The 27,593-nt window shown below is 44.4% G+C and overlaps 1 protein-coding gene across 2 annotated transcripts in view; it reads right to left on the bottom strand.

The window, feature by feature from the left end:
- Positions 1-27,593, bottom strand: part of PPP2R2B (protein phosphatase 2 regulatory subunit Bbeta) — a 437,349-nt gene that overhangs the window by 27,332 nt on the left and 382,424 nt on the right. For both annotated transcript variants that reach the window (XM_063087040.1, XM_063087039.1), the window contains exons 6-7: positions 22,252-22,429; positions 8,831-8,995 (exon numbers count right to left, since the gene is read on the bottom strand). In XM_063087040.1, the coding sequence (XP_062943110.1) occupies positions 8,831-8,995; positions 22,252-22,429 (343 nt within the window). The remainder of the gene's footprint in view (positions 1-8,830; positions 8,996-22,251; positions 22,430-27,593) is intronic.

Consider the following 27,593-nt stretch of genomic DNA (forward strand, 5'->3'; position numbering starts at 1 on the left):
CTATTCAGTAAAACATCTTAGATTTTAAGGCCCAAAATGCTTATACTTTTTCTCCCTCAGCATGAACAAGTCAGATATTATGCACACCAGGCCCATAGCAGACAGATTTAAGTGCACTCCAGGGTAGATGCTGACTGCCCCTGGATGGAAGTCTGCCATGAGCCATCTGAAGGTGGGAATTTCTGTGATTAAGTCTTGGGCTGCATATTGGCTAGTGCAAAGGGACTGGCTGCTAGAAGAGAATGGCCACAGGCAGCAGACTTGCTGGCAGAGCTGGTGCAAGGGGCTTGGATGCTGCAGGGCTGCTGAGAGGAGCCCGGGCTCCTCACCCCAGCCTTCAAGACCCTCCCTGGCCAGTTTCATATTCTGCAAGTCCCCAGCACAAGCCATTCTCTCTCAGAAGCATGGGACCTCAAGGGGCAGTCAAGGAGAGAGGCAGATCTGCCCAAACCACAAAGGAATTAAGATGCAACTAAATAAACTACCCTATGTCATTAGACACTAAGCATCGTGTTCACACATGATTTCATCCAGCAAGCATGCACTGAAAACCTACTGTGTGCCAGGCAGTGTGCTGATTGCTTTCACTTTAATTAATGGCCAAACACTTCCATGAGACCAAATGCCATGATCACTACACTCTCATGTTTCTTGGCCTCTCAGAAGCATTTGACATAACTGATCCTAGTATCTTTCTAAATCTTTCTCCTTTCTTGGCTTATACACCTTGGTTTTCTGCTTGCTTCCCTGGCATCTCATACTCCATCTCCTGTAAAAGGCCACCGCCGCCTCCTCCCTCCCCCATTGGTAAATGTCAGTGTGCCCTTAGCCTCTGTCCTGGGCCATCCGCTCTTCTTCATCCACACCCTCTCCCATAAGTGACATTGCCCCAACCCATGGCTTTAAATACCATGACATGCTCATGACTCCAAAATTTATACCTCCAGCCCACTCCTCTCCATGGACTTCCAGGCTCATGGATCCAGTTGTCTACCAGCGTTCTCTAACTGGATGAATCATAGACTTCTCAATCTAGACACATCTGAAAGAGAAGGCTAAGTCTCTCCACACCAAACCTGTCCCCAGTCTTCTTGTTTCAGTATGTTGCCACCATAACCTCAATCGCTCAAGCCCCAAACCTACATATTGTCTTAGACTCTCCCGTTTCTGTCACCTCTCCACTTCCAATCCCTCAGCAAGTCCTCTTAGCCTTACCTCCTAGTCGATCCTGAAGCTGTCCACTTACCACAACTTCACTGCCCGCAGCCTAGTCACAACCACTGTCACTTCTCCAAACTGTGGCAAGAGCCTTCTGATTGGCCTCCCTGCTACCAGGCTTGCCACCCTTTTTTGAGAACTTTTTAAAGACCATAAACCGAGTTTTCACTTCCCCTGCTTAGAACCATCTCGTGGCTTCCAATCCCACTTTGAATGGGATCCATGTGCTCTGCCCTGGCCTCCAAGCTCTCCATGATCCAGCCCCAGCCTATCTTTTCAGCCTCACTTTCTACACTGTCTCTCAGCATACATGTTTCTACCCACTGGTCTTTTTCCCATTCTCAACACGTGAGGTTGTTCCTGTTAGATGTTGGCTCTCTCTTTGGATCCTTATGATAACTCAGGTCTCAGTTCAACAGCTTTCCCTTACACCACCCTATGAAAATAGCTCTGCCCCAGCTACTCTCTAACCCTGTTTAATTTTCTTACAGCTTTCATCATGGTCTGAAATTATCTTATTTGTATGTTTTCTCTCCTCCCTTCCCACCAGAAGGGAAGCTCCTTGAAGGCAGAAACCAATACGTGTTTAATAAATCTTAGTAAGTGATTTCTGGTGTCTTGGATCAAACCCCAGCTCTGTCACTTGGACTCTAGTGGCCTCGAGCATATCATTTCCTCTTTTAGCTAGTTGCCTTATCCATAAAGTGTGAATAATGATAGTATGTGCCTCATAGGGTTGTCACAAGGATTAAATGAGCTCACGCAGGTGTACCTGGCTTCCTTCCTGGACACAGTAAAGTGTCACAGAAGTTAGCTGTGATTATGGCTATTGATGTTACTACTTCTACAACGACTGCACTGCTGCTGCTTTCATTCTTAAAAGATGTGTGATAGGAAAGCAAGACAGTGTCATTGTTACAACCATAACTGGCACCATGTTTATACCGTGTGCCAGGCACTGTGGTGTTCTATCATTCGATCCTCACATGCACCCTATAAGGTAAATAATGCCACTACCTATATTTTATAGGTGAGTAAACCGAGGCACAGAGAGGTTAAGTAACCTGTTCAAGATTACCCAACTAGGCCGTGGACATAGGCTGATAGTGGCTGATGAACCACGGTGATTTTCCTCCTGTTTTGGCCGGGTCTCTGAATTCACTCACTACTATCAGCTTAGTTTGACAGAAGGGAAGAAACAAAGCAAAAATGTCCTGGGCTGTGCCTACAGGGCTCATCACACTGGGCTCCTTGCTGCCTGCCCCAGCCCAGTACCTCAGGGAGGTGCTGTAGGGGTGATCTTTCCTGCTGGCTCCACCCTGGAGCGAGGGCACCTAGTGGGGCTCTCCTGTCACCCACCAGCTTTCTCCAAATTACAGAAGTAAAACTACAGCCTAGAGGTGAGGTGGGAGGAGAGAAAGAAAAACAAAAACAAACCTACAACCTAGGAGGGAATCTGGAAAATAGGAAGCTGCCCACGTGTCATTGTCCCTGACATCCTCCCTTTCACACAGCCCCTGCTCGTCTCTGTTCGCATCTACGGTACCCACCTTCACACGGCTGTGTTCACGGTGAGTCTGTAGCTTTGCAGCTGCTTTAACATGTCCAATGAGCATTTCCCTGCCTGCTCCCATCTTTAACTGCATCCACAGGTTTTGGCAAGTTAAATCTCTGCGGCCCTTCAACATACATACTTTTTCTATTCCTAGTCCCCTTTGGGGATTTCACCTCCTCTTTTTCTTTTAGGCTGTTGAAACAAACTCCCCTTATTTGGGATCCTCTCCCCTCAATAGTAGCTTTGGAGTAGGTAACAGGCTCCTCAGCACCTGATAGCCTCTAAAATCAAAGTGCCTTTTGTTCAGAGAGAAAAGGTTTCGGCACCAGGCATCACTGTACTGAAGCACACAGACAACCACGGGGGAAGTGTGATGACTCCATGGACGGGCTTTTATCACCGCAGGCCTTGGGTCCTTTGACTAGTTTCCCCACTGCCCTTAGAGTCATGCTAACTGTGTGCCCATGACGCCTCAGGGGCTGGGCCAGAGCCCCGTGTCTGTGGTCTCTGTTCACGCTTGCCACCTGGGGAGAAGGATCGGCGCTGATTCCTGCCCAGGCTTCTTAGAGCACAGGAGCCTGGGAACAATATTTGGAATTGCGGGCTCCAGGACCTTGATTATATTCATGTCTTTCTGATAAGAGCTAATCTGTCATCCTTCTCCCCATTCAAATGTTGAAGTCCTACAGAGTGTGACTGTATTTAGAGATAGAACCTTTAAAGACATAATTAAATTAAAAAGAGGTCATTAGGGTGGGGCCTAATTCAGTATGACTGGTGTTCTTATAAGAAGGGGAATTCTGGGCACAGACACGTAGGGAGGGAAGACGGTATCTGCAAGCCAAGGAGAAAGGCTGGCACAGACCCTGCCCTCAGAAGAAGCCAACCCTGCCGACGTCTCATCTCAGACTTCCAGCCTCCAGGGCAGTGAGACAATAAAGGTTTGTTGTTTTAGTCACCCAGGCTGTGGTAATCAGTTGTGGCAGCCCTGGTAAATGAATACACCTTCTTTCATTCGGGTCTACTGTCTGCTCAGATGTTCTTTGAAGCCCCAGTCCACTATTCTAAGTATTGTAGAGACCCAGTAGTTAGTAAAATAACATCTTTGCCCTCATGGAGATTACACTCTAGTTAGGGAGACTAAGAAAAGCAAACAACTATAATGAGTCCTATAAAAGAAATAGGGCAACGAGATAGAAATAGGGCACAGATAGGGTAGACAGAATTCCTCTCTGAGGAGGTGACATTTTTCTCAAAGACCTGAAAAATGAGTATAATCCAGATAGGTAGGGAGCATGGCAGAAGAGCACCACAGGCAGAGAAAGTCTGTGCAAAGGCCCTGAGGCAGGAAAGTGCTGGGTGTGCAGAAGGGGCAGGAAGCTGGCAAGTGTGGCCAGGCTGCAGGGAGCCAAGGACGGGGAGGTGGGTGGGGACCAGCCTCAAGGCATTGGAAAGGGGCTCAGGCTTAATTCCTCTTTCATTTCTCACGTTCATCACATTCACTCACCACACCGGGCCAGTTACTTCACCAGATGCCCAACAGTCACCTACTGAAAAGGAAAAGCATATCCAGAGGAGCCCAATGCTGCTGCCACCCGCACCCTATTGCTTCAGGCATCTCAAACTGCAAACGTGACCCCTGTCACTACCGCCAGGAGTGGTAGGAAAAAACACAGAGACAAGGGAGAGAACGAATCATCCCTTCCAGCCCCTGCTGAATATGCATGGTGAGGGACATATGGAAATTAATATGTGCAGCTCTGCTAATATGGTTCTCCTCGGCATTTTGATTAAAAGCTGATGGTTATTAAATACCTTCCTTCTCAGCTCATCTCCGAAAGCCAATGTTGCTTTTCATTGTGAACTCTGATAACTGTCTCAATTCCGTGTGCACTCCTGGGCTGAGCCGCTCTTGACTGCAGGCTAGCGTTTGAGGAGGATGGAGAAAATCAATACGAAATGTCAGGCGAGGGGGCAGACTGAACTTGTTTTCCCAGCTGCCAGGAGCTGGGGGCTGCAGGAGCAGCAGCCGAACAAAGAACTAGAAAAGCACTGAAGAAGGTCGGCACTTTGGACAGTCAGGAAAAGGAATTTTGTTTGCTTCTTAATTAGGAAGCTGGCAGCTTGCAGTTCAGAGCTCTGCTGGTATTGGGATGGAGTGTGGCGAGGCAGGGCTTGGCAGAGGTCTTCAGGACACTAGCTAGCTTCTGGGCCTCCCTGGTGACTGTCCCCAGGATTTTGCTTCCCCAGGGTGTCCCTGGGTGTGTGGCTCGACAGGCTTTCTGCTTCTTATGCCTGGATGACTGTTCCCTGTTCTCCACCCACATCTCAGTCTTTAGGTCTCAGCTCAGCAGTCACTGCCTTGTAAGGTCTCGTCACACCTACCTACATGCCTCTCTTTCATACCACTTTATTAAAGTTGCAATACTAGATACTAGATTTGTTTGTGATTCTGGTATTAATGCGTCTTTACTCCTTAGACAAGGTGCTTAATTTTATGTCAACCTGCCTGGGCCGTGGGGTGCCCAGATATTTGGTCAGACAGGCTGGGTGTTTCCGTAAGGGTGCTTTTGGATGAGCTGAACATTTAATTGATAGACTGGGTAAAGCAGACTTCCCTCCCGGATGTGGATGGGCCTCATCCAATCAGTTGAGGGCCTGAATAGAATAAAAAGGCTGACCCTCCTGCAAGGAAGAGGGAATTAAGCTGGGATATTGGTTTTTTGTCTGTTTTTTTGGACTTGACCTAAAATGTTGGTTCTTCCTGAGCCTTCATCTTGCTGGCCTTTGGACAAGAACACCGCCGTGGGTTCTCCTGGGTCTTCAGCTTGCTGATTGATCTTGGGACTTGTCAAGCCTTCATAATCATGTGAGCCAATTTCGTATAATAAGTCTCTTTATACACACGTGCACATGGTTCTCTGGAGAACCCTGATTGATTCAGCGAGCTCTAAGAGGGAGGAAACTAGGTCTGTGTGTGCTCAACATTGTGTCCTCAGAGTCTGAGACAAGCCTGACAGACACTATGTGCTCAACAAATATTAATTTAATAAATGAAAAATGGGGCCCCCTCTATGTGGCAAAAGGGTTGGGTTTCAAGCATCTTTCAGCTGCAGGCCTGGAACAGGGGGTTCAGGAGGAATAACTGTGTGATGACTGCTGTTGCCCTTTGCTGATGCCCGTGTGCCCGGCAGAGTACTAGGATCTCACACTCATGACAACATGTGCTTCTCGAGAACAGCCAGCCCTATGACGCTGTTCTTAATATTTCCACTTTCAAATGAGCGACTTGGGGTTCACAAGGATCAAATAACTTGCCTGAGGTCACACGGGCATTGAGTGTCAGAGCTGAGTTCTGATTCCAAACCATCTGCTCTGACCCACTATAGTTCTGAAAGTCTCTAAGGTAAAGGAAAAAGTCTCCTTTTTCCATCTTGAGCTCAAGGTTTATCAAGCCTCTCAGTCAGGTCTGACTCCAAAGCCCAGGCTGGTGTACGCTGCACTGGCTGTGAGGACGCCAGGGCTCCTTGGACCATCTCTGGCATGCACCCTGGGTCTGTGGCCCTTCAGCCTGGTTGTGCCTCACTCACCAGAGAGGCCCTGCCTCCTGAGGAGCCTGTGTCACCTCACACAGCTTGTCCCAAACTGAGCCCCAACCCTTCCCTCTCTCCCAGCATGGCCTCCCATCAGTTCCTATAGCTACGTGTCATTATCAACCCTCACACATACATTTATTTACTAAATAAATATTTACTGACCACCTACTTATGTGTCAGGCCTTGGCAATACAACATGAGCAAACCAGATTCAGTGCCTGGCCTCAGAGAGTTTACTGTCCGGAGGGGAATGACACTGAACAACTCGTATAACATCCGAGTGTGATGAATGCCAACCTCAAAGTTATTTCAAAATAAAATGTTCCTTTTCCCCTTCCTGTCCTTTCGATTTCCATAACCACCATCCTTATCTAGGTTGTGAATTTCCCTTGTAGTGAGACTACAGCAAAACTTTCTAACTCCTGTACCTTCTTCATAGCACCACTGTGCTAACCTTACGTAAAACACAAATTCTATTAACTCTGCTGTCCAGCAAGATGATCTCAAATTGCTCCCCACATACTAGGAACTGTGCTTCTCAAATGGGGGCACATGTATGTATCCTTGAGGGTCAGGGATCGGGGAGAGCATGGGGGTGCACCGGGGGAGTAGAGAAAGCCATGGGAAAACTGCCTCACCTTTTGGGAACAGTGATTATTCTTGAAATTTGGGGGTAGGGTGGAAATGTCATTATTAAACTGAAAATAGACATTTTACTGGGGTAAAATGCAAAATTCACATGAAATTTTAGATAGAAAAATAAGACTTCAAAGAAAGTCCCCTGTGGTCAGCACCTCCTTCAGGGTCATAGGTCTCTGACAGGCATGTGCTGTTTTGCCTTTGCTGATAGGACAGGCCACCCAGAGCACATCAGAGAGGTTAGATGGTCTCTGCATGCCCTTCTTCCATGGCAGCAGGGCTCACGGCCTGGCCCCATGGGAGCCGTACTTGGTGGAAGAGTTTAACGAGAACTGGCTACCACAGAAGCTGGGCTCTGGGTATGAAGCGGGTTCTCAATGAATGAATGAATCACTCAATAAATGAATACATGAGAGCATAAACTTTTGACTCTGATCTTTAAGGATGAACACAATATAAACCATCGTCCCTATTTGATCTTATTAACTCCATATTCCCCTTTCCCCTAAGCCTGATGTTTTTTAAAACTCTTTAAAGTTTTCATGTACCTTATTAACTTCAGAATTTTCAGTGTCCATTCTGTGGGCACTGCCAAATATATCCTTCCTTCTGTTCCCCACCTAATCAAATCCTGCTTGTACTTCAACACTCAACTACCAGCTCCCCTGTGTGAAACCTCTGACAGCAAATGAGCCAACAAAAATCACCAAAAGCACCCCAAGACATGCATCCCCCTTCTAGTCATACACCCACACACAGTGCCATCATGTCATTCATGTCACACAGGAATTGAAATTGAAAGCTGGGACTGTGGGAGAGAAAGGTCTTCACTTCTGGCTCTCCTCAGCACTCCACTTCTACTGGAGTGGAAGACAGTAACTAGCAGAAGTGACGGTAGGATACACACAGCTCTAGTGTCTCCTGAGCATCTTGCAGCTGCACGTTGTTGAGCCCAACACTGGATATCGGTTGCCATTGCTTTCCAGGTCCCTCTGCTCTGGGGAGCGGTGTCTTTTCTAGAAATCCTCCCTGCTAGCCCCAGGCCCATCTTGTCTACATAGCACTGGCTGCCGGTGCCAGCAGGCTTCATCTGCTCACATCAAGATCTCCAGTCTTTGCTTTCTGCTTCCGAGCACTCAGCTCCTACTGGCTTTGGAGTTGCTTGGCTCTGTGAATGCCCTGAAAACTCCAGCGGGACCTGAGTGCCCATGAGACCCACTGCACTTTATTTCCTCTCTCTGAAGCTTTTCTCTGGTGCCCACTAGAAGTATTGGGACTTCCAGAGTGCTGGTTCCTACAGCCACAACCTCTCCAAGAAGCCACAAACCCTTTCCCCAGTTGCCATTCTTGATTCCTTTTAGGTTCTCAGCCTCCCACATGCTCCAGAAAGTCCTGTTAACTCTACTGCCATGATCTGTCTAGAACCCATCTATCCCTCCTATGTCCACATCGCCTCTTGTCCAGGCACCCTGTGACAGTCTCCTCATTGGACTCCCCCTGTTCCTCGGGCTCATGCTCTCCACAGCATCAAGAGTGAGGTTCTTAACACAAAGTTTGTGTCATGTCACAATGTCATTTAAACCCTTAACTGATCGGGGTCATCTCTGTACCCAAATGTGTTGGAATTGAACATGAGGTTTCATTTTTACTGAATTACCAAACGTGGATGTGACTCGAGTCAGACCAACATTCATATATTCTTTACTCCCGGTGACTCCAATGTAGGAAAGGACATCAAAGCCTCCCAGCACCTCCCCTCCCTGCCCCTGGTTGCCAGGGACCACTGGCCCACCCACCCTGTCACCCTTGGGCTGCTACTCACACTTGGTGTGCCTGTCACACAGGGCCGACGCCCGCATGTCACACAGCCGGATTGTCCCTTTGCTGCTGCTATACACGAAGGTGTTACAGTGATGCGGGTGGAACTCGGCTGCTGTGATCACCTCTGTGAGCTCCTCCATGTTAGCTGGCTTAATGTCCACGATATCTGGCACAGACGAGTCAAGGAGCAAACGAGGAGAGGCAGAAACTTGGGGAGCGGGGACTGGCAACAGCACCACCTTATACAAATGTAACGTGTTAGCATTCACCATGCACATGGCAGATCCTCGCTGTAACTCCAAGCAAATAATATTGGTCCTAGGCAGGTGGGGCTCAGAGACTTTCGGGAAATGGTCCAGGGTAACCCAGTAGGTCAGAGGTAGCATTAGAACTCAGGTCTCCTGACTCCTTATCAGTGTTTTATCTTGTATGACACATAGACGACATCTATTTGTGACCAAAGCTACCTGCTCACGTGATCATGCTAAAATGTGCCAAGTTGCAAAGACTTTTGTTTCCTGTTTTCTAACAGTGATTAAGGAACTAATCCTATTCCAACTGAAGAATTCAATTTATTTGAATCCTTACCTGGATTCCTGGGCTGATAAATGATATCTAGGATAGACTACAAATCCTCTTCCATGAAATCCCTGAGACCTTCTTTAATAATGTATTGATGATAATGCTAATAATAACAGTTGCTACCATTTACTGAGCAATTACTATAGGTCATTTACTGCGCAAAGCATATCATGTACTTTATCTCATTCAACCCTTACAACACTTTTCCTATCCCCATTTTTCAGGGGTGGAAAAAGAGGCTCTGGGTGTGTAAATTAACTTGCTTCTAGTCACATGACTAATGAGTGACAACACTAGGATTTCATCCCAGGTACAAAATCTGTGCTGTTTCACAATTATGCAAAATTTCTCTCATTTAAGATATACAGAACGTCTAGTCTCCATAAGCTCTAAAGTAATTTACTTCAGAGCTTGTGTGGGAGTTTAAGCATCAGAAAGAAGCCATCTAGTTATACGGCAGGAGAGTTTTAGGCTCCCATGGAACATGCCCTTAGTTTTATCATCTGAGGTTTTCTCCTCAGTATTTTCCTTTCTGATCAAGAATTATAACTCTGTTTTCAAGACCATATCCTTATATATTGGAATGAAACATTTAGCTTTCCATTTGCAAAGGTGACTCAGTGGAAACAAACACTTTCTGTAGGTGTCTGTCCTGGGTGAAGGTGTGGGTTTGTACCGAACCCTTCACACCCCTACCGAGAGCTGGGGTGGGCAGAATGCAGGTTGGAAGGCACCGGGCTGGGGACGAGGTGAGGTCTGAGGACCCAGCAACTTCCTGCACAGGAACAGGCCCTGTGATGTGGATGCTGTTATTCAGGAAAGCTCACAAAGATGATTCCCACTTTTCCTAGATGTCCCCACCTGTGAGCACCTTTGTGACTTTTGCCCCATCTGTGAATCATCAGGTAGTAATTTTGACTCAACATTTTCTCTTCAGATCAACTTTAAATGGACTCAGTTTTTCTTAGCCTCATCTAAACAGTAATCCAATATTCCTAAAATCATGGGTTTCATGAGCTGGTTACCTTTTTACTGAAATACAGGAAAATAAATGTATAACAATTAAAATGAAAATGTGTGTGCGCCAAGGAGTTTATGTGCCACCTTTCGGAAAACTGCGTTGAATCAACGAGCAGTAACTTGATATAGACTGGAATGGATGAAAGTCTTCTATACTTTTCATGAAGCAAGTAGCAGCATCCCCTCCTTAGGGTTTAGATGAGGTATAAGCAAACGCACTGGTATTTTTAGTCCCACCGGCATTAACAAAGTAGTCATCTATTATTGAACATCACCTATGCTCCTGTTACAACTATTCCAACATGCAGTTGTTGCAATGATAGCTTTGTATTTGGCTGTGCCCCATTCCCCTTCAATTATCTCTTATAAATCCTGTTGGGCTCTTTCCCAAATCAGCTTGAGACTGAGCTAACATCACATTTTCCCCCACCAAACCCAGATGCAAATGTTACTTGGGTCTTCAGGGCATGTAGATCCCCTGGATTCACAAACTATTGCCTTTCAACTCAACTTCTGCCAGAGTTATAAATACCATTGCAGTCACACCCCACGCTGGAAAGCGAGAGCAAGAGCCTGTGCCACTCAGGAGGGGGCTCCAGGCTGCAGTTATGATGTCCTCCCCAGCCGCCCCATCCCTGTCCTGGGCTTTGTGGCCATGACATGGGGTGGGTAAGTAGAGGTTAGTGTTCAGCTGTCAGATTTCATCACCCTCCAGAAGAAGCCTTGATACCCTACTGTGCCATGTGAGCATGTTTCTCTTTTCCCGAAATAGGGAAAGAAAATCTGGTGTCAGCTTTCTCAACCTCTACCAGTAGAGCTCTAAACACAAGCTTAACTGGAAGGGATCTTGGCTGTGTGGGAGGGGGAGATGCTATAGCTACAGTTATTTTTTCCCTCCTAAAAATAGAGCCCAAAAGCCAGAACGTGTGAAAACAAGTGCTTATATGTATCTATGAGGCCAGGAACATCCCCCACCACCAAGGATGCCATTATGGGGATGTAATCTGGAATATGCTTAGGGCTGCTGCTATTCAATCTTTCCTTCCTCCCACTCATCCAGGACCTCTAAGCCACTCACCTCCCATGCCTCATCCCCAGGCCCTTGGCTTCTTTCTTCCTGCAGGTCTGAGTCTGCCTTTTGACTAGAGAGCTTGTTTGGGTATGACTCTATGGTGTTCAGGGGATAAACTATGACTCGTCCCCTCTTTTTAGCAGCTATGATGATGAAGACAGAGGAGGAAGACAACAGCAGCAGCAGCTAACATTTACAGGTGCTGGGCCTGGCCTGTGCTCAGCTCTCTACAGGTGCTGACTCACCTGCCCCTCATCTCAGCCTTAGGATGTCAGCACTATTAAAAACCCATTTTATGGCTGAGGACACAGTGACTAAGATAAATTACTCAGGTCATATGACTTGTGGGGGACAGAGCTGGGATTAGAACTGAAGTCTGCCTGATTCCAGAGCTTGGGTTCTTTACCATAATGCCACTCTGTCTCCCCTGAGAATGGCCTCACTAAGCCAGCCTTTCTGAGTGTGACAGTTCTGGCTCTCTTGAAATGACCTCTGGCTAATCCGAGAGCAGCTCGCTCTCTCTCCTGCTTTGAGCTCGTGCTGTCTGAATTCACTTACCGTTTTGGTAGCCATGTTTTTCAGAACCAGAATTTTTTATCCTATGATATGATAATTTTTTTGAACCAGAAGTTGGGACAGAAACCTGTCAAGGGCTTTCTGGGATTGCTGTCTGATGGGGGATTTGCTGAGTTCTGGAAACATTCAAGAGAAGGAGTCTAGTTGCCAAAAATTCAATGGCTTATGGGGATGATGGGAGAGGATATTTCATGTCTGCATTCTCAGGAAACCCAGGGATTTTCCTTTATGTTGTTCTAAAGAGAGATGCATGTCTTCAGCACATGTAGTTTTGCCCTTCATGCAGTTTTGCCCTTCAGGAAAGGAGGAAGAGATGAGCAATACCTGCTCCTGCATTATCTTGAAGATGGAATGATGTGTTTTGACAGTCAATTTTCTCTTCCTTATCCTTTAGAGCTCTCTATCCAAATTTTTCCCCTGTTGTCCCAAAGAATTAAACAGCAAAAGCAAAACATAGCATTGGATTCATGGCTAATGTACAACCCAGACAGCCAACAGATTGCTATTAAATTAACCCTGGGCCTTGACAGATCCAGTCTTCCTGACCCCAACTGCTTTCAGCATTCCTTATTAATGCTGAGCCCAGGCAAATTACATCTGCTAACAAAAGGGGTTAATCTGGCTCTCTGCTGGGACTCTGGAGGCAGCTCTGAAGACAGGAGGGGGCACAGCCAACTTGGCAGCTGAGCTCCATGTTGGAAGGCAGAGGTGGGAAGGTGAGGGCCCGCTGTGCCAGGCAGTAGCCTGAGGCATCATTTAAAATAATAATTGAAGACACTGGGAGGTCACCCCTTAAGGGATCCTCTTCAAACAATTAAGAAGCCAGAGCCATAAATTACATTAGTGGTGGGGTGAGGGAAGGAGATGGTCATGGCAAGATGGTAAGGGGTAGCATGGGGACCACTCAAAAGTCATTTCCTTAATTCCAAGTTTGGAAAAGACTTTCCACAAAAAAAAAAAAAAAAGTATATTGTGACAATATAAAAGAAAGAGATTGACAACAACCTAAATGAATATATAGAAATAGGGAAGCAATTAAGTGAAATTTTATCTATCTCACTAAGTTGTTTTTGCAGTGAAATTTCTAAGCCTATAAAAGACCATAGCATGCAAAATTCTAACTGTAGTAAAATCTTAATGTCATTTAAAATTTGCACTCTGAAAATGATTAGCTAAAACGCAAGACACTAAAATTTTAGTGATAGTTATAGTTATATCAGGGTCTGTGATTTTTTTCTTTTCAATTATCAGTACCATTTCCACGTTTTCTTTTCATAATACTTTCTATGCTTATTACATATATTATTTTAGATGACAAAAGTTAGGTGAAAGATGTATGAGAGAGAGAAAGGAAGGTAAATAAATATAACATGGTAAGTTAGATAGTGATAATGGCTAAGCAGAAAAGTAAAGCAAGGAAGGGAGACAGAGAGATAGAGCAAGAGAGAGAGAGAGAGAGAGAGTCCTAGATTGAATAGAAGAAAGATTTCTGTGTAAATCAAGAGTTTTAATATTTTTTGGCTTTTCTCTTTTCTTTTTCCTGAGTCCATATAGTCAAATTAGCTAGCATTTAGTTAAAATTATGATGCAAATCCACCGTATACAAAGAAAAATTGGTGGAGAGCTCATTTCATTTTTCCAAAATCACAACAATAAATACATATTATTAAACAAGGAAAACACTAAAAATTAAAAAAATAGTAGTTTCTCTGGCTTAGAATAATTCATGAGAAAGTTGAAAGACCAGAACCTCATCTCTATGGGTAAAGTTCAAGATAATATTGTGGTAAATATTGTGATTGTAAAAAATGGGGCCAGGAGATTGGGATTCAGTTTTGATTCCATCTCTATTTTGCTAAGTGAACTTGGGAAACATTTTATTTCTCTGGGTTTCAGTTGCTTTGCCTTTAAATGGGTATAATCATATTTGCTCTGTCAGCCGCTAATAATTTTGATCAAACAAGGTAATAGAGGAAAAATTATTTATTAATGGTTTTATTCTGGGGTGAATAATCTCATCTTCTGAAAGAAGCACATATTTCTCCAAGGATAGCATTTACATGCATTGGCTTTGTGGGCTTTTGAAAGTGACTATCCTCACATGTCTCTATCTTATCTTTGCTGATTTTGCTGATACGGAAAATCCCCCCCCCCCCCCGCACCCAACTCCCCCCAAGTTCTGTCTAAGACAATAAAGGATAGGAGAGCCAAGTAGGATGCCTTTCTTCAGGGCTGAGTGTTATTGAGATTGGCCAAGCTGTAGAGTGGAGTCTGTTTACTTGGGTAAGGTATCCACATTCAAAAGCAGCTGAGGCTTTTCACATCCCACTTAAAGTCTGCCAGTACTGAAGGTGGAAAACAGTCATATCTTGGCCTTGAACAATGAGAATATTAGAGTTAGATTCTCTTTTAGGGGACATGAGTTGCTTTGAGGTCTTTTTTCCTTTCCAAAGTCTGAATTTAATCTTTGCATATTAAGAAATGATTACAAAGCTTCCAGATCTTATTAGCTGAAAGGACACATTGCTTGATGACAAGACATTGGAGATCTCCAGAAAAAGGACTCCAAGGGATATTCCTCTCTCAAGAGCTTAAAATAAGCCAATGTGCAAATATTCATGAAGTGTTTGCCAATTGCTAGGCTCAATATGAGGAAACTGACAGAGCCACATGGTACCATATTAAATATGTACTGGGCTGCAAAAGACTTTGGGCTGAGACATCCTTTATGATTGGGGGTGCACTTGAAAGCCCCATAATCATAAAATCTTTCCTACTCATGTAGGACAGACAGCCCGAAATCCCACCACTAGAACATTTCCAATTCAAAGACCAAGTCACATGTTACTTTCATTATGAAGCATTCCAGCCTTCCTTTCATGATCTTTCTTATCCTATGCATACTTAGTGCCTTGGGCACACTTCTGTGAGAACATCAACTATACATTATCATAATTATTTGAATAGTTTGAGATGGTGCGATATAGTAGATTTTACTTGAGTTTATAGTAAAAGAGGTGTAGATCTTAATCCCAGTTCTGTGACCAGTTACATCATCTGCAATGCCTTTAAACTTGTTAACTCATGCACCAAAAGTGGAGGAAAAGTACGGGAGATAATGTGTGCAACACACCTGGCACTTAACACAGGCTCAAAAAATGATGGACTTATCTTTCCTTGAGTGGTTATATGTCTGTCTCCTTCTGTCCACATACTCATTCTGATGGCTTTGTGGTACGTTAACTTGGTTAGGCTGAACCACAATGCTTAGAATTCCCTTTCTCGTGTGTTTCAAGTTAGGGCGGGCTACCAGGGATATTCTCTCTGGGGAGCCAGAGCACAAAAGGCAGGAAGCAACAATTTTGCAGCATATACACCCCTCCCAGTCCTTCAGTCAAACCTCATCTAGGTGCTGTTTGAAGGGATTTTACAGATGTGATTAAAGGCCTTAATCATTTGATTTTAGGTTATTCAAAAGGAAGTTTATTCTGGATGGGCCTGACTTCATCAGGTGGGAAGCTTAAATGCTCAGGCCTTCCTTGAAGGCTGCTGGGTCTTCAGTTGCTCTCCCTTGCCCCTAAATCTCCCTTCCTGACCACCCCCTGTGGACAGTGTCAGCTCATGCCTGTGGGGTTCCAGCCTGTTCATGATTTCCCCTTCCTGCCTGCCCTACAGATTTTGGACTTGCATGGCCAGCCACACAATTGCAAGGCCAAGTCATTGTAATAAGTCAGTCACCCTCCTTCACTCTCCCTCCTCCACCCACCCCTTTTCTCTTTATCTGTATACACACACTCTCCTACTGGTTCTGTTTCTCGGGCTGACAGCTGATTGATACACCACCCTCCAGATTATAAGGGCTATGACATCAGGGGTAGAGTTTTATTCTCTTCAGCATCTTTAATGCACATAGTAAGTGCTCAGTAAATGTTGATGGCTTTTAATTTAATTCATTCCTATGATTTAGCAGCCTACTCTAGGCATTTTTTTTTTAAGTGCAAAAAACCCACCATAGGTCAACAGGCCAAGCTACCAGGGCTGTATAGTGTGAATTGTTTAGTCTACAGTTTTCTTAGGAGAGAACACGATTCAAGCAACTAGGTAAGAAGAAAGGGGGTTGGGGAAATGCTCCACATACTAATAGCTACCATGCATTAAGTCTTCACTCTGTGCCAGGTGCTCTGCTAAGTACTCTACAGAATTACCTCCTTTAATCCTCACAACAGCCTTATACGATAGATCCTATTATTATTGCCATTAACTGATGAGGAAACTGAGAGTTATAGAGATGCTAAGTAACTTGTCAAGGTTATACAGATTGTAGTTGATGAAGCTGGATTCAAATTCAGTAAATCTGACTCCAGATTCTACATTCCAAGTACTAAGCTATACTGCTCTGAGGAAGCTCTAGAAACCCAAGAGAAGTCTGCATAGTTGAATTCATGCCCTATCCCTTGACAACATGAAGTTCAAATGTGAAGTTTTTCCTTCCTGTGGGAAGAGAAATCCCATCTCATAGAGCCTCTGATAGGGAGGGTCAACACCCACACAAGCAAGGCACCTAGCCTGGGAAAACCCACCAAGGCTGCTGTTAATAAAGGAAGAAGGGGGCTGCCCCGGCACACAGGCTAATGTGATGGATATGTCACTAGAAGGGATGCTCTCCTTTTAACTAAATACCAGTTTGAGATTGTATGTACAGATGATCCCCTAGCAGGATGAAAGCCACTGAAGCAACAAAGGAGAGAAATTTGTACTAGGCCCCACAGCTTCCTCCAAAACCTGCCTGGCAGAATCACACTGGGTTAAAAGGAAGGCTGCTGTCCATGGTACTAAGCTGTGCTAGAAGCTGGAAGCCAAGAGTTGAGTCTATGTGGTCTCTTGATCAAGGAGTCAATGCAGAAAGGGCTTTAGCTCAGTTGACAAATAAAGCTACAAAGCTGCTAAGACCAAGGTCAAGGATGAAGTACCCCTGGAGTTCATTTGATTTCTTCCAGAGAAATCCTCTGTCTCATGCCCAGACATGGGACTTCTGCAAGGTGTGGCTTCTGCTAACCTTCCCAGCCTTGCTCATACCATGGTCCCTCTCACTCTCTGGGCCCAGTGACAGTGGTCTTCTTAGAGTTCCTCCAACAGGGCAAGCTCCCTACTGCCATAGGACCTTTGTACATGCCGACAAATCTCTCCACATCTCTTTGCCAAGTTAGCGCCACACTCTTTCTCTTTCAGATCACAACCCAATAATCAGTTCCTCAGCAAGCCTTCTTTTATTTTTTAGTCTACATGAGGTTTTTAAAAAATTAACTCACAGAACCATGTTCTCTTTTGTCACAGAACTTATCTCAGTTTGTAATTATATAGTCATTAGTGAGATTATTTGACAAATGTCATTGTGAAAGCAGAAAATTTGTTTTTTGGTTTTTATTTTATTTTATTTTATTTTATCACTTTTGTATCCCTAGGCTCAGTGCAGTACCTGGCACAAACTAGGGGATCAATACATAGTTGTTGGGGGCTGTGTCTATACTCTTACTTCATATGATCTATTTAATAGGTCCTGTGTTGAACTAGATAAGAACCCAGGCCAAGTCATTCTTAGTCTTGAGAAAAGAGTTCAAACAACCCTAGATACCATAGTTTTCATAAAGAAGAGACATCTTTTAATAGCAATTTTCATTTATTAAAAGTTAGGGTTGCCTCTTGCCCTAAAGAATTATTAATCTAGAAATGGGTTATTACAGTTTGTATATAGTTCACTCATTAAGACCAAAGTTTGACCACTTTAAGCCAGAACCTGTTATACAAGAGGGGGACAGACTGGCTATGGATGGAAGGGAGAGGATTGATGGCCACGATGTGTGGGAATGCCTCACTCTGATTTGGTGCTAAACACAAGGCCTTGGATCTTAGAGATCCTGCAAATATCTAGTAACTAGGGTGTACTGAGCAACATCTTGCAAAGAGTTCTCAACTGCAGAACCAAAGGAGGAGTCTAGAATTGACAAGATGACCTAGATAATGAATTCAGCAGAATAGAATGCACCATTACAACATTCAACTTTTCTAGTTTCCTTGTCCTTTCAATAATAATCAGGATTGTGTTAGTCCCTGTGTATTGATCATTTACTCAGCAAGGTACTGCTCTAAGAGTGTGTGTGGTTAATTCTCATAATCCTCTTTGATAGAGCTCCTCTCTAAGATGATGAAACAGAGGCTTAGATAAATTAAGAAACATGTTAAAGTTCAGATAGCCAGAGAGTGGTAGAGCTGGGTGAAAACTCTGTGCTTGTCAGACGGCAAAGCCTGAGTTCTCAACCATCAGGCCAATGTCACACTGATTGTCAGTCACTGGAAGCAATCACTCTTTTCTAACCATATCTTCAGACCACTTGTCTTACTATTTGATTCTTTACATATACTTACTTTGTAATTAAAATGGATTTTTCAATATTTGTGAAATCACAGGATTGATATGGTAGTTGTGTTTTCTAGCATTCATTATCATAAATACATAATTATGAAAACAAAAAAAGTCTATGTTTTGCTTAGAAGCACCTTGCCTTCTATCCTCGTGGTACTATACCATGCTTCGGGAAACCCACAATATTCTATCCCAAGCCATGTTTCTTCTGCCTCCTTTGTGGATAAGAGACATTATAAAAGTAGGTACTAAACAATATACAATTTAAGACCTGCTTGGTGGTTGGTATTTTTCTGAGGCTGTTTTGCAAGATAGCCACTTCCTACCCCAGAGGTGGCTGCACTTCAGTAATGAGAGGCAAAGGGTCCCAGATTGTACAGTCTGCTCAGTGCTTAGGGCGGTCTGGTTGAAAAGAACTATATAGACATCAGTTATCATCATTCTCATGATGACAATGATTATTTTACATATGGCTGCTTTAAGGGTGGATGGCATGGTCTCATTTGTATGCCAGCATCTGGCAGGCTGTCACACATCTGCAGAATATAACCTGCACTGTGCTATTAATATTTCCCTTTTTGCATTCTCCCCAAGGCATCTGTCTCCCAAAATGCCTAAAGAAACTTCCCTCTCCCTTGGAGGCCTAGAGGCAAAATTCAGAAAACATGTCACCTAGATGGGGAAAGCAGAAGCTGAGAGTGACAGCCAGCTGAGCCTGAGCAGATTTCTGGCTCTTGGAATAGATGGAAAGAGAGAAGGGGAACCACCACCCACACCTATTCTTTTAGCAGCTGCATTTCCAGTCAAAATCTGTAGGCAGGTTTTCCCAGGCTCAGACAGTACGTCGCATCTGTTCTGTGATCTACAAAAGATGCCAGGCATAGTCCTGATGGTCAGTTCTCAGTGTCTCCAAAAATATCTCATAATTGCTGTTGCCTTCCCCAAAAAGCCTTGAGAGATGACAGGGCACTCTCTGTGGTGGAGACTAGCCAGCTGTGTACCAAAACCAGGTCATTTTTCATGGGCACACAGCTAGACCACATTTCTCAGCCTGCTTCACAGTTGGGAGGCCACGTAGCTGAGCTCCATCCAATGGAATGCATGCTATTTCAGAGCCTGGCTCATAAGAATCTCCCCCTTTTGCAGTCCTGCAATAGATAATGGCGACATTGGGAATCTGCAGATGGAAGAAGCCTGAATTTCTGAATTGTGCATTGGACAAGTCTGCCTGATGATGGAGATCATCAGTACTGGACTTTACAGGAGAAATAACCTTTTATGTGTTTGAGCCATTATGGGGGTCTATTTTATATGAGAACATTCAGAGCTTTACTATAAGTCTTAAAGTTATATTTCCAGGTTAGATTTCATGATCAACTGTCTATTGGATATCTTCACTTCGATGACCTCCCGCTACTTCAAACTTGACAAGTCCAATCTACTTTCTACACATCAGAGAGTTCTATACATTGGAATACAGCACTGGATCATACAAAGTCCCTGCTCTTATAGAATTTATTCTGATATGGGAAACCAAAAAAAAAAAAAATTCAAATATTGATAAATACAATGAAGATAACAGAGATAGAGATTTATTGTGGCTACTTGGGAGTAAATGGGAAAAAGTGCTTCTTCGGAGGTGACTTAGATTGAGGCCTGAACACTGACTTGTACCTAGCCTTGTGAATTCTGGGGGGAGAGTATTCCAGAAAGGGAGAAGAGAAAATGCAAAGAATGGAAGAACAAAGTTTATTCAGGAACAGAAAAGTGGTTAGTTGGCTGAAGCAGAGTGAATTAGGGAAGAGTGATGTGATAGGATATCAAAGAGGGAGACAGGGAGAGGGTGTGCAGTCTTACAGGCCAAGGTAAATAACTTGGCTTTTATGCTAAGTTCAGTGGGAAGCTGCTAGAGTGTTTTTAGCATGGAAACAATGATAGGATTACATGTTGAAAAGTCTAATAAGTGAAGCATGTATGAGGGCACTTTAAAAAGTTCATGGAAAGATGCGTATTATCTTCTAATTCTATTTTTCCATGAACTTTTTGAAGTACCCTCGTACTGAGTAAGGAAGTAAGAAAAAATGGACACCAGAGACCAGACAGGAAATTACTGCAGTCACACAGTTGGGAGAAAAAGTGGCTTATGGTAGTGAGGGTTGGTTGGAGTGGAGATGGAGAGATATGAGTTGATTTGAGATCTATTTTAGAGGAAACACTGGTAGGGCTCATGGATAGATTGGGCTGGGAGTTGGGGGGCCTGGTGAGTGAAAGAAGAATCAATATTGACTCTCAGGTCAGTTACTCAGCTGCCTGGGTGGGGAAACCATGAACTGAGATTGGGAATTCTAGTGAAAAATCAGGTTTGTGGAGGGATGGAACACATGATAGGTACTCAATAAATGGCCAATTTTTATTATTAAATAGAGGGTCAAGACAATGGGGTGAGAATACTGGCCCAGACACTCATTTAGCAGTTTCTTGATGCCTCTAAATTTTACCTAAGCAGGAGATGATGATATTTACATTATAGGGTTGTCATATCAAATATATGCTTGGGGGGTAGAAACTACAAGGAGGCATAATAGGGGCTTTAGGGTTGCTAGTAAAGTTCTGTTTCTTCATGTGGATGCTCATTACGGGTGTGTGTGATCAGTGAAATTTCATCAAGCTGTAGAAGTATGATATGTGCACTTGTCTGTATGCATATTATATTTCAATAAAGAGGTAAAAATGAGATACCATAACTAAAGTTTTTAGTGCAAGTGCTTGGAACTTAATAAATGGAAGCCACTATTGTTTTCACTATTATAATACAACAAAAACCATCTTATGTATATCTGTGGTCCATGCTGTCTGTACAGACCACTTACAAATCCTTAAACAGAGGATGGAATGCTAACTGAACTCTAGGATCTTATTATTGATAAAAATCGTAGAGGATTCTTAAAGCATATGTACTTCACAGGGCCTGGTTTTCCAAAGCCTTGCAGCTTCAAATATTGACCTTGTGGAGGACTGGAAATTTTCCTCAGGCTATAAAGTCTCTGGTGTAAGATAAAGATTTGTGGCACAGCAAGGTTGCTGGCTCAAGGACAGACTAGTTACTGATTGTTATGTAAAGATACTGAGAAATTGTTGTAAGATCACTTAATTGTCTAATGGAATGTCATCTGACTTGTTTCACTGAAAGTTACCAGCCTATATTGTTAAACTATAACCCTACCTATGTTCTCTTTCTGTAACTTCCTGGTCTGGAAAATAAGTGCAGGAAGAGAACCCCAATTGAGGGGTTAATTTCCCAATGAAGGGATGCCTCTCACTTGAGGATTCCGGCGGGAGATTAACCACTTTGGGGCCTCTCACTGCTCAGAGGAGATGGTCTTTGAGTAATCCTTTGCAGCTCCATCACCCAGGGGAAGTGGGGTGACAAATCTGTGGGGGGCAAAGCAACAAAAAATCACATCTGATTTTAATTCATGACACATCAATGCCTGCATGAAGGAATTGGTTCAGAGTTTCAATCCAGAGCTGGTCCTGGGCCACTACTTGTAATTCAATATTTTCCTACCTTTATTGTTAGGATGAAAGAGTCTCATAGGTGACAATGTATTTTAAAGGTGACAAGTTTTCCATATGTGCTAGGTGTTAAAGTTGTGATTGTTCCTTTCTATTCCATTTTTCCCCCAAGCCCGCTCATACCTGAGTACTCTTGATTCAGGCCAATTGATGATTGGCCACAAGGAAAGGATACTAAAACTTTGATTGGTTATTTCAAAGTTCCACAGATTAATCCTCAGGTCATCAGCAGACATGTAGGTTTCATAGTCACTGTTGACTGATATGGAGTTGATGTGATATGTGTGTGCGTTGGCAAATACTCTTCGCGGGGTGGCCTCCACCATCAGGTCCATGGGTCTCAGAACAGGCACCTGGAAGGCAAGAAAAACAAATTCAGAACCAGAGCTCTTCCCGAGGAAAAGAGTGTGTGTGTTTATATCCTTTATTATCACATGCACATACACCAAAAAAGCTCCAAGTTAGAGAAAGGAGGAGACTGATAACGAATCACACTGAGTTCCTGTTCCCTTCTGTTCCTTTTAGCTTTACTCCTGTCTCAAAAGTTATCACTATCCCTTAGCCCTGATAGGGAATTTCATCCTTTACAAATTGTAAACTTTCCCCCAGGCCCCTCCAGGTGACCTCATCTCAGGGAATCTTGGATTCCACTGCAGGGTCATTATTTTCCAGAGCTGCTGTTCCAGTTTTTTCTTTTTTTTTCTCTCTCAAATATGAAATCTATTTAGAGAAGGAAGTTGTGGAAAAATTTTAGAAATGTCTAGTTCAACTTTAATCTAAGTTTATCCTTCATGTCTTTTTATGTCATGGCTTTGGAGGCCTCCACTGCATCCTGGCTTTGTCCTCAATCCTTAAGGGCATTTTGGAAAAATGTATAATCACCCAAGACTCTAACAGCCCAAATTCAGCTGTTAATATATAGGGCATCCATTGACATACCGGTTGACCTCGTTTACACCAGTTGTCTTAGAGTACCAACCAGGTATGTCCACTTTCACATTCAGAACGGTACCAGTCTAGTCATTAACTATGTGGTCACTTTACTGAAATATAAAAAGCTCTTGATAAGTATTCGTTGAATGAATGAGTGAAACTATGTGAGTAAATGTTTTCTTTCTGGCAGATCGGAGAATCGGACAGTTAAATAGTTTCAAATGCATAAATCTCTATCTGGAAAATATGAACAAGGAACCATCACTTCTGGATGCATTTTTGAATTCTGGGTGGACTGGCTCCTAAGAAAGTAAGAATACAAAGGCCTGAGAGGGGACAGACAAAAAGAAAAATAAAAGCAAAACCAAGCATCACACAACACAGGTGTGGTCCCCTAATAAAAACAAGAAAGTAAAAGGACCAAAAGCTATTTTCTTTTCAAGCAAATCATCTCTTGCAATGGATCCTCGGCTGATTTGATACCAGGTGGTAGATGAAGACTTCAGCTTTCGGATTGGTTTCAACCCAGGTGGTAAGGAGAAGGAGGTAAAAACAAAGGTCAAATTTTGTGAAGTGCAGTCACCTCAATAATACAACCTTTCAGAAAACAGGATTATCCCAGCTCAGTCTTGAGGGAGTTTTCCTCACCTTTGAGGGAGTTTTTAAAAAATTAAATGAATGATTCAGAGGAAACATAGAGTTCTAGACAGATGTGATGCTGGGTCTCCCGGGAACCAGAGGTGGCTTGAGATGCGACTGAAGGAAGAGTCAGGGGTCCTTGAATACCAGGAAAGGGAACCGAGGAAAAACCTTTGTGGTCCCCCACCCCAGTGATGGGTAACAGGTCTGTAGCACAAGCCTGGGGATGGCAGGACTGGGAGACCTGGGTTCTGATCACAGATTCACCACCAACTGCCAGGCTGTGAGACCCTAGGCAACTAATCTGCTCTTCCTGAGCTCTGGTCACACTATCTGAAAAACAGTGGCCAAAACCACTGTGCCCTCATTATCATGAAGGGTGGTTTTGGGGATTTGTTGAGATCATTTGCCCTCCAGTTTACCCTCCCATTCACTTTTTCAGCAACATTTCTAATACAGTTCAGGGGGGCTCAGCTGGAGAACAAAACCAAACACAGGTCCTGCCATCAAATAGTGGATCCAGATGAGGGAGACAGACAGATGTGAATTATATCATCTCATAATGAAATGCAGTAAGTGCCCCAAAGAGGATTGAGTGCCAAGGGAGATTTAACCTGGTCATGGAGATCTGGAGAGGCTTTCCAGAGAACATATCAATGAGTTGGTATGTGAAGAATGAGTAGGGGTTTAACAAGGCCAGGAGAGGAGGGAAGAATGCTCCAGTAAGAGAAATAGCATGTGCAAAGGTCCTGTGGCATGGTGGTGGGGGGGGGTGAGACAGGCAAGAGTGAAAGACCAATAGGTCAGTGTAGCTGAGACAGAGATAGTGATGGGAACTATTCTGGGAGTTGAGGTGACAGGGTAGGTAGAAGGCAAGAATGAATTTTACCATTATCCCAAGAGAAATAGGAAAAAATGAAAAGATTTGCAATGACTGATATGATCAAGTTCAAGTTTTGATCAGATCATTCCAGATGCAGAGTAGAGAATAAGTTAGAGGACTAACGAGGTAGAATTTTTAAAGGGATGGTGAGAAACTATTGAATACCAATTAAGGGCATACCTGAGTTATGGCTTTGTAATGAATAAAAAAGTGATTTTGCCCTTAGGAACTATCCTGAAATATTTATTGGGCATTTACTCTATATCAAGCATTCTGCATACAGCACCTGTGTGAAATAGGTACTAATACAAAGTACTATTACAGAGACAACTCAGGTGCAGAGAGGCTGTCACTGGCCTGGGGTCACCCAGCTCTAGGAGGCATAGGCAGGACTTGAGCCCATGGTCCACCTGACTGCAAAGCTAGTGTTCTTTCCATAGTACCATGCCACACTGAAATATCATACAGGATAGGAAGTGATAAATGCTTTGCAAGTGACAATAGTGAATTGCCAGGAGAATGTATGGAATGAGTAGCACTATTGGTAGCAATAATAGCAGTGGTAGTCATGGTAGAGCTGTGGTTAAGAAGCCTCAATTAGATGTTGCAAGCATTCATGAACAGGGTGTCTATTCTGGTGCTTTCAGAAACATGTGCCATGCTTTTACAGTTTCTCAGAAAGGACCTCTCCAACCAGAGCTTTTGAGTACTGCCTGCTTGCTCTGTGCCCCCACAGGAGACAGAGCTCAAAACAGGCTGCCTAGAGCCACAGGAAAAATGAAATCAGCAAGCCTTCCCACGACTCCTCCTAAACTCCCCCAGAACTCCTTCATTACTGCACATATTCTGCAGAGGTTTTCAGTGGCTGTGGTGACATGGAAGGGAGTGTGACAGCCAGGATCAAGAGAGGCACTCCAATGAGGGAGCTGCCAGCACAGAGCTTCAGCTGATGTGACCAGCCCACCTGCTAATTCAGGCTGACATGTTCCATGATGTTCCACTTAGTGGGGAAGGGCTCCACGTAGGTCTCTGGGATGGGGCCTCTGATGCTTTGTCCAGATAAGGTGGGGTGGGAATGGTGCTGAATGTCACTCACGGTACCCCAATATCAGTCCTGGGCCTAGGTAAAGGCTTGTCTGCTGCCCAGTGATTCCCCTTATGAGAAGAAAGAGGGAAGTCTGGCAGGTCAAGCTGGACAGCATGGACCAATTAGGGAACCATGGTGGGACTGTGTTTCCCATCTGCTCTGGCCACGTGCTCCTTTTGGGGCCAGGCAGGGAGAAGAACTGGACACCGTCCCCTGAGTCTGGACCCCAGGCAATCGTTAGGTCTTTCTCGGGAAAACATTCACGGAGAGCTTCCCATGCTTGTTCCACAGTATGTGTTTAGAGCCCCCCACCCCGGCCCCACCTTACTCCACGGCATTATCTCATTCCGCCCTCTCGGCAGCCAGTCTTGGAAGGAAGAGTCTTCTGTTGGCCCCATTCTAAAGGTAAAATCCTGTCCAATGCCATACTGAGAAGAGGCTGAGGAGCTGGGATCCGACCCAGGCAATATGGTTACTGAGTGAGCACACTCAGCCACTACTGCAAACAAAACTACTAGACTGAAACATGAAACGGCCAGTGCTGCATGTCAAAAATTATCAGATATCACTAATTTCATGTGGTCTTAGCCTATCACTTTGGAAAGACTCTGCTGTACAGATGTGACACTGAAACAAGGAACATTGGCTTGGAAGTGTCCTTAGAACCTCTTCCTGGGCCATGGCCTGTGCGTGTGTGGTGGGGGGAGGCGGGGTGGACACAGAGGGCGGCCATGGTGTCTAGGCCTCACCCCCTTCGTGACTCTTGGTAATATACGCTTGGATTCTCAATAATATCCTGCTTAAAGAACTATTTCTGTGGATAAGGGAAGTTTGAAAACAAATAGCCTGGGAAGTTCCTGAAATCTGCAGTGAGGAAATTGAGAGGTGCGAGGTGAAGCGCCCTGTCCCTGGTCATCCTGTAACGGGTCCCCCATCTGTCTGAGCCATTCTCCACAGGACCAGAGCCCCCTTTTTGCCAAAGACACAACCAGAACCAGACAAAACCCAGGATCAGTCTGGGACCTTTTAATTTAGTCCAAAGCCTCTAGTCCAAGCCATCTTGGCAGAGTCATTGATGAGGCTGGAATCAACTCTGAGACAAGAGTGGGGCTTGTGGACAGGGCCAGTCCTCAGCCGTCAGTGGTGGTTCTGGATTGGGCTGCTGGAATTCAGTGATGTCCCTCCCTAAGGTGTCCCCTTCCCCCTGATCTTGATTTAGTTTCAGCTCATACTCTTGAGGCTGATTCCAAAGGACAAGCACCCCTGCCCTGTGTCTTGCCTGTACACCTGGCATCACGCTAGAATTTCAACTGAATAATATCCTGGAGCCCAAAGGGCAGTCGAGCAGTCTAACCTGCAATAAAGTGTGCAGAGATACATTTCAGGAGTGCTAGTACTGGGATGCTCTTCCCCTCTCAGGACCTACATGGCTCCCTCCCTCATTTGGGTCACTGCTCAAATGTCACCCCCTTGGAGTGGCCTTCCACAACCACCCCACCTCAGCATACCTTGCATTCTATCCTCTTACCCAACTGACTGCTTAGAACGCTTTAAGCTCTCATGTAATTCATCAGTGAATTCTCATCACTATCCTGTGATTTAGCTTGCTAGATATTATGATCCCTATTGCACAGATGAGGTAGCTGAGGCACAGAAAGGTTAAGTGATTTGTCTAAAGTCACACAGCTAGTCTGAGGCAGAGCAAGAACTCACGTCTGGCATTCCTTGATTCAGGAGTCTAAGCCCTTAGTCACTCCAAATTCCAGGCCCTGGAAAAACACACTCAGTCCCCAAGCACACACTTGGGAGAGACAGGTAAAGAGACATTTCATGAGGGAGATCATGCTGTCAGGGAGGTCAGTAGGCACTGTCCAGGTACTAACAACCAAAGCAGTGCTATGTCTGCTTGGGGAGGTCAAGGCATACCTCAGAAAGGAGAGGACTAATCAGGTAGACAGGGTTCGAAGGGCAAGTG

Source organism: Cynocephalus volans, chromosome 2 (assembly GCF_027409185.1).
Source record: "Cynocephalus volans isolate mCynVol1 chromosome 2, mCynVol1.pri, whole genome shotgun sequence".
Taxonomy (NCBI): domain Eukaryota; kingdom Metazoa; phylum Chordata; class Mammalia; order Dermoptera; family Cynocephalidae; genus Cynocephalus; species Cynocephalus volans.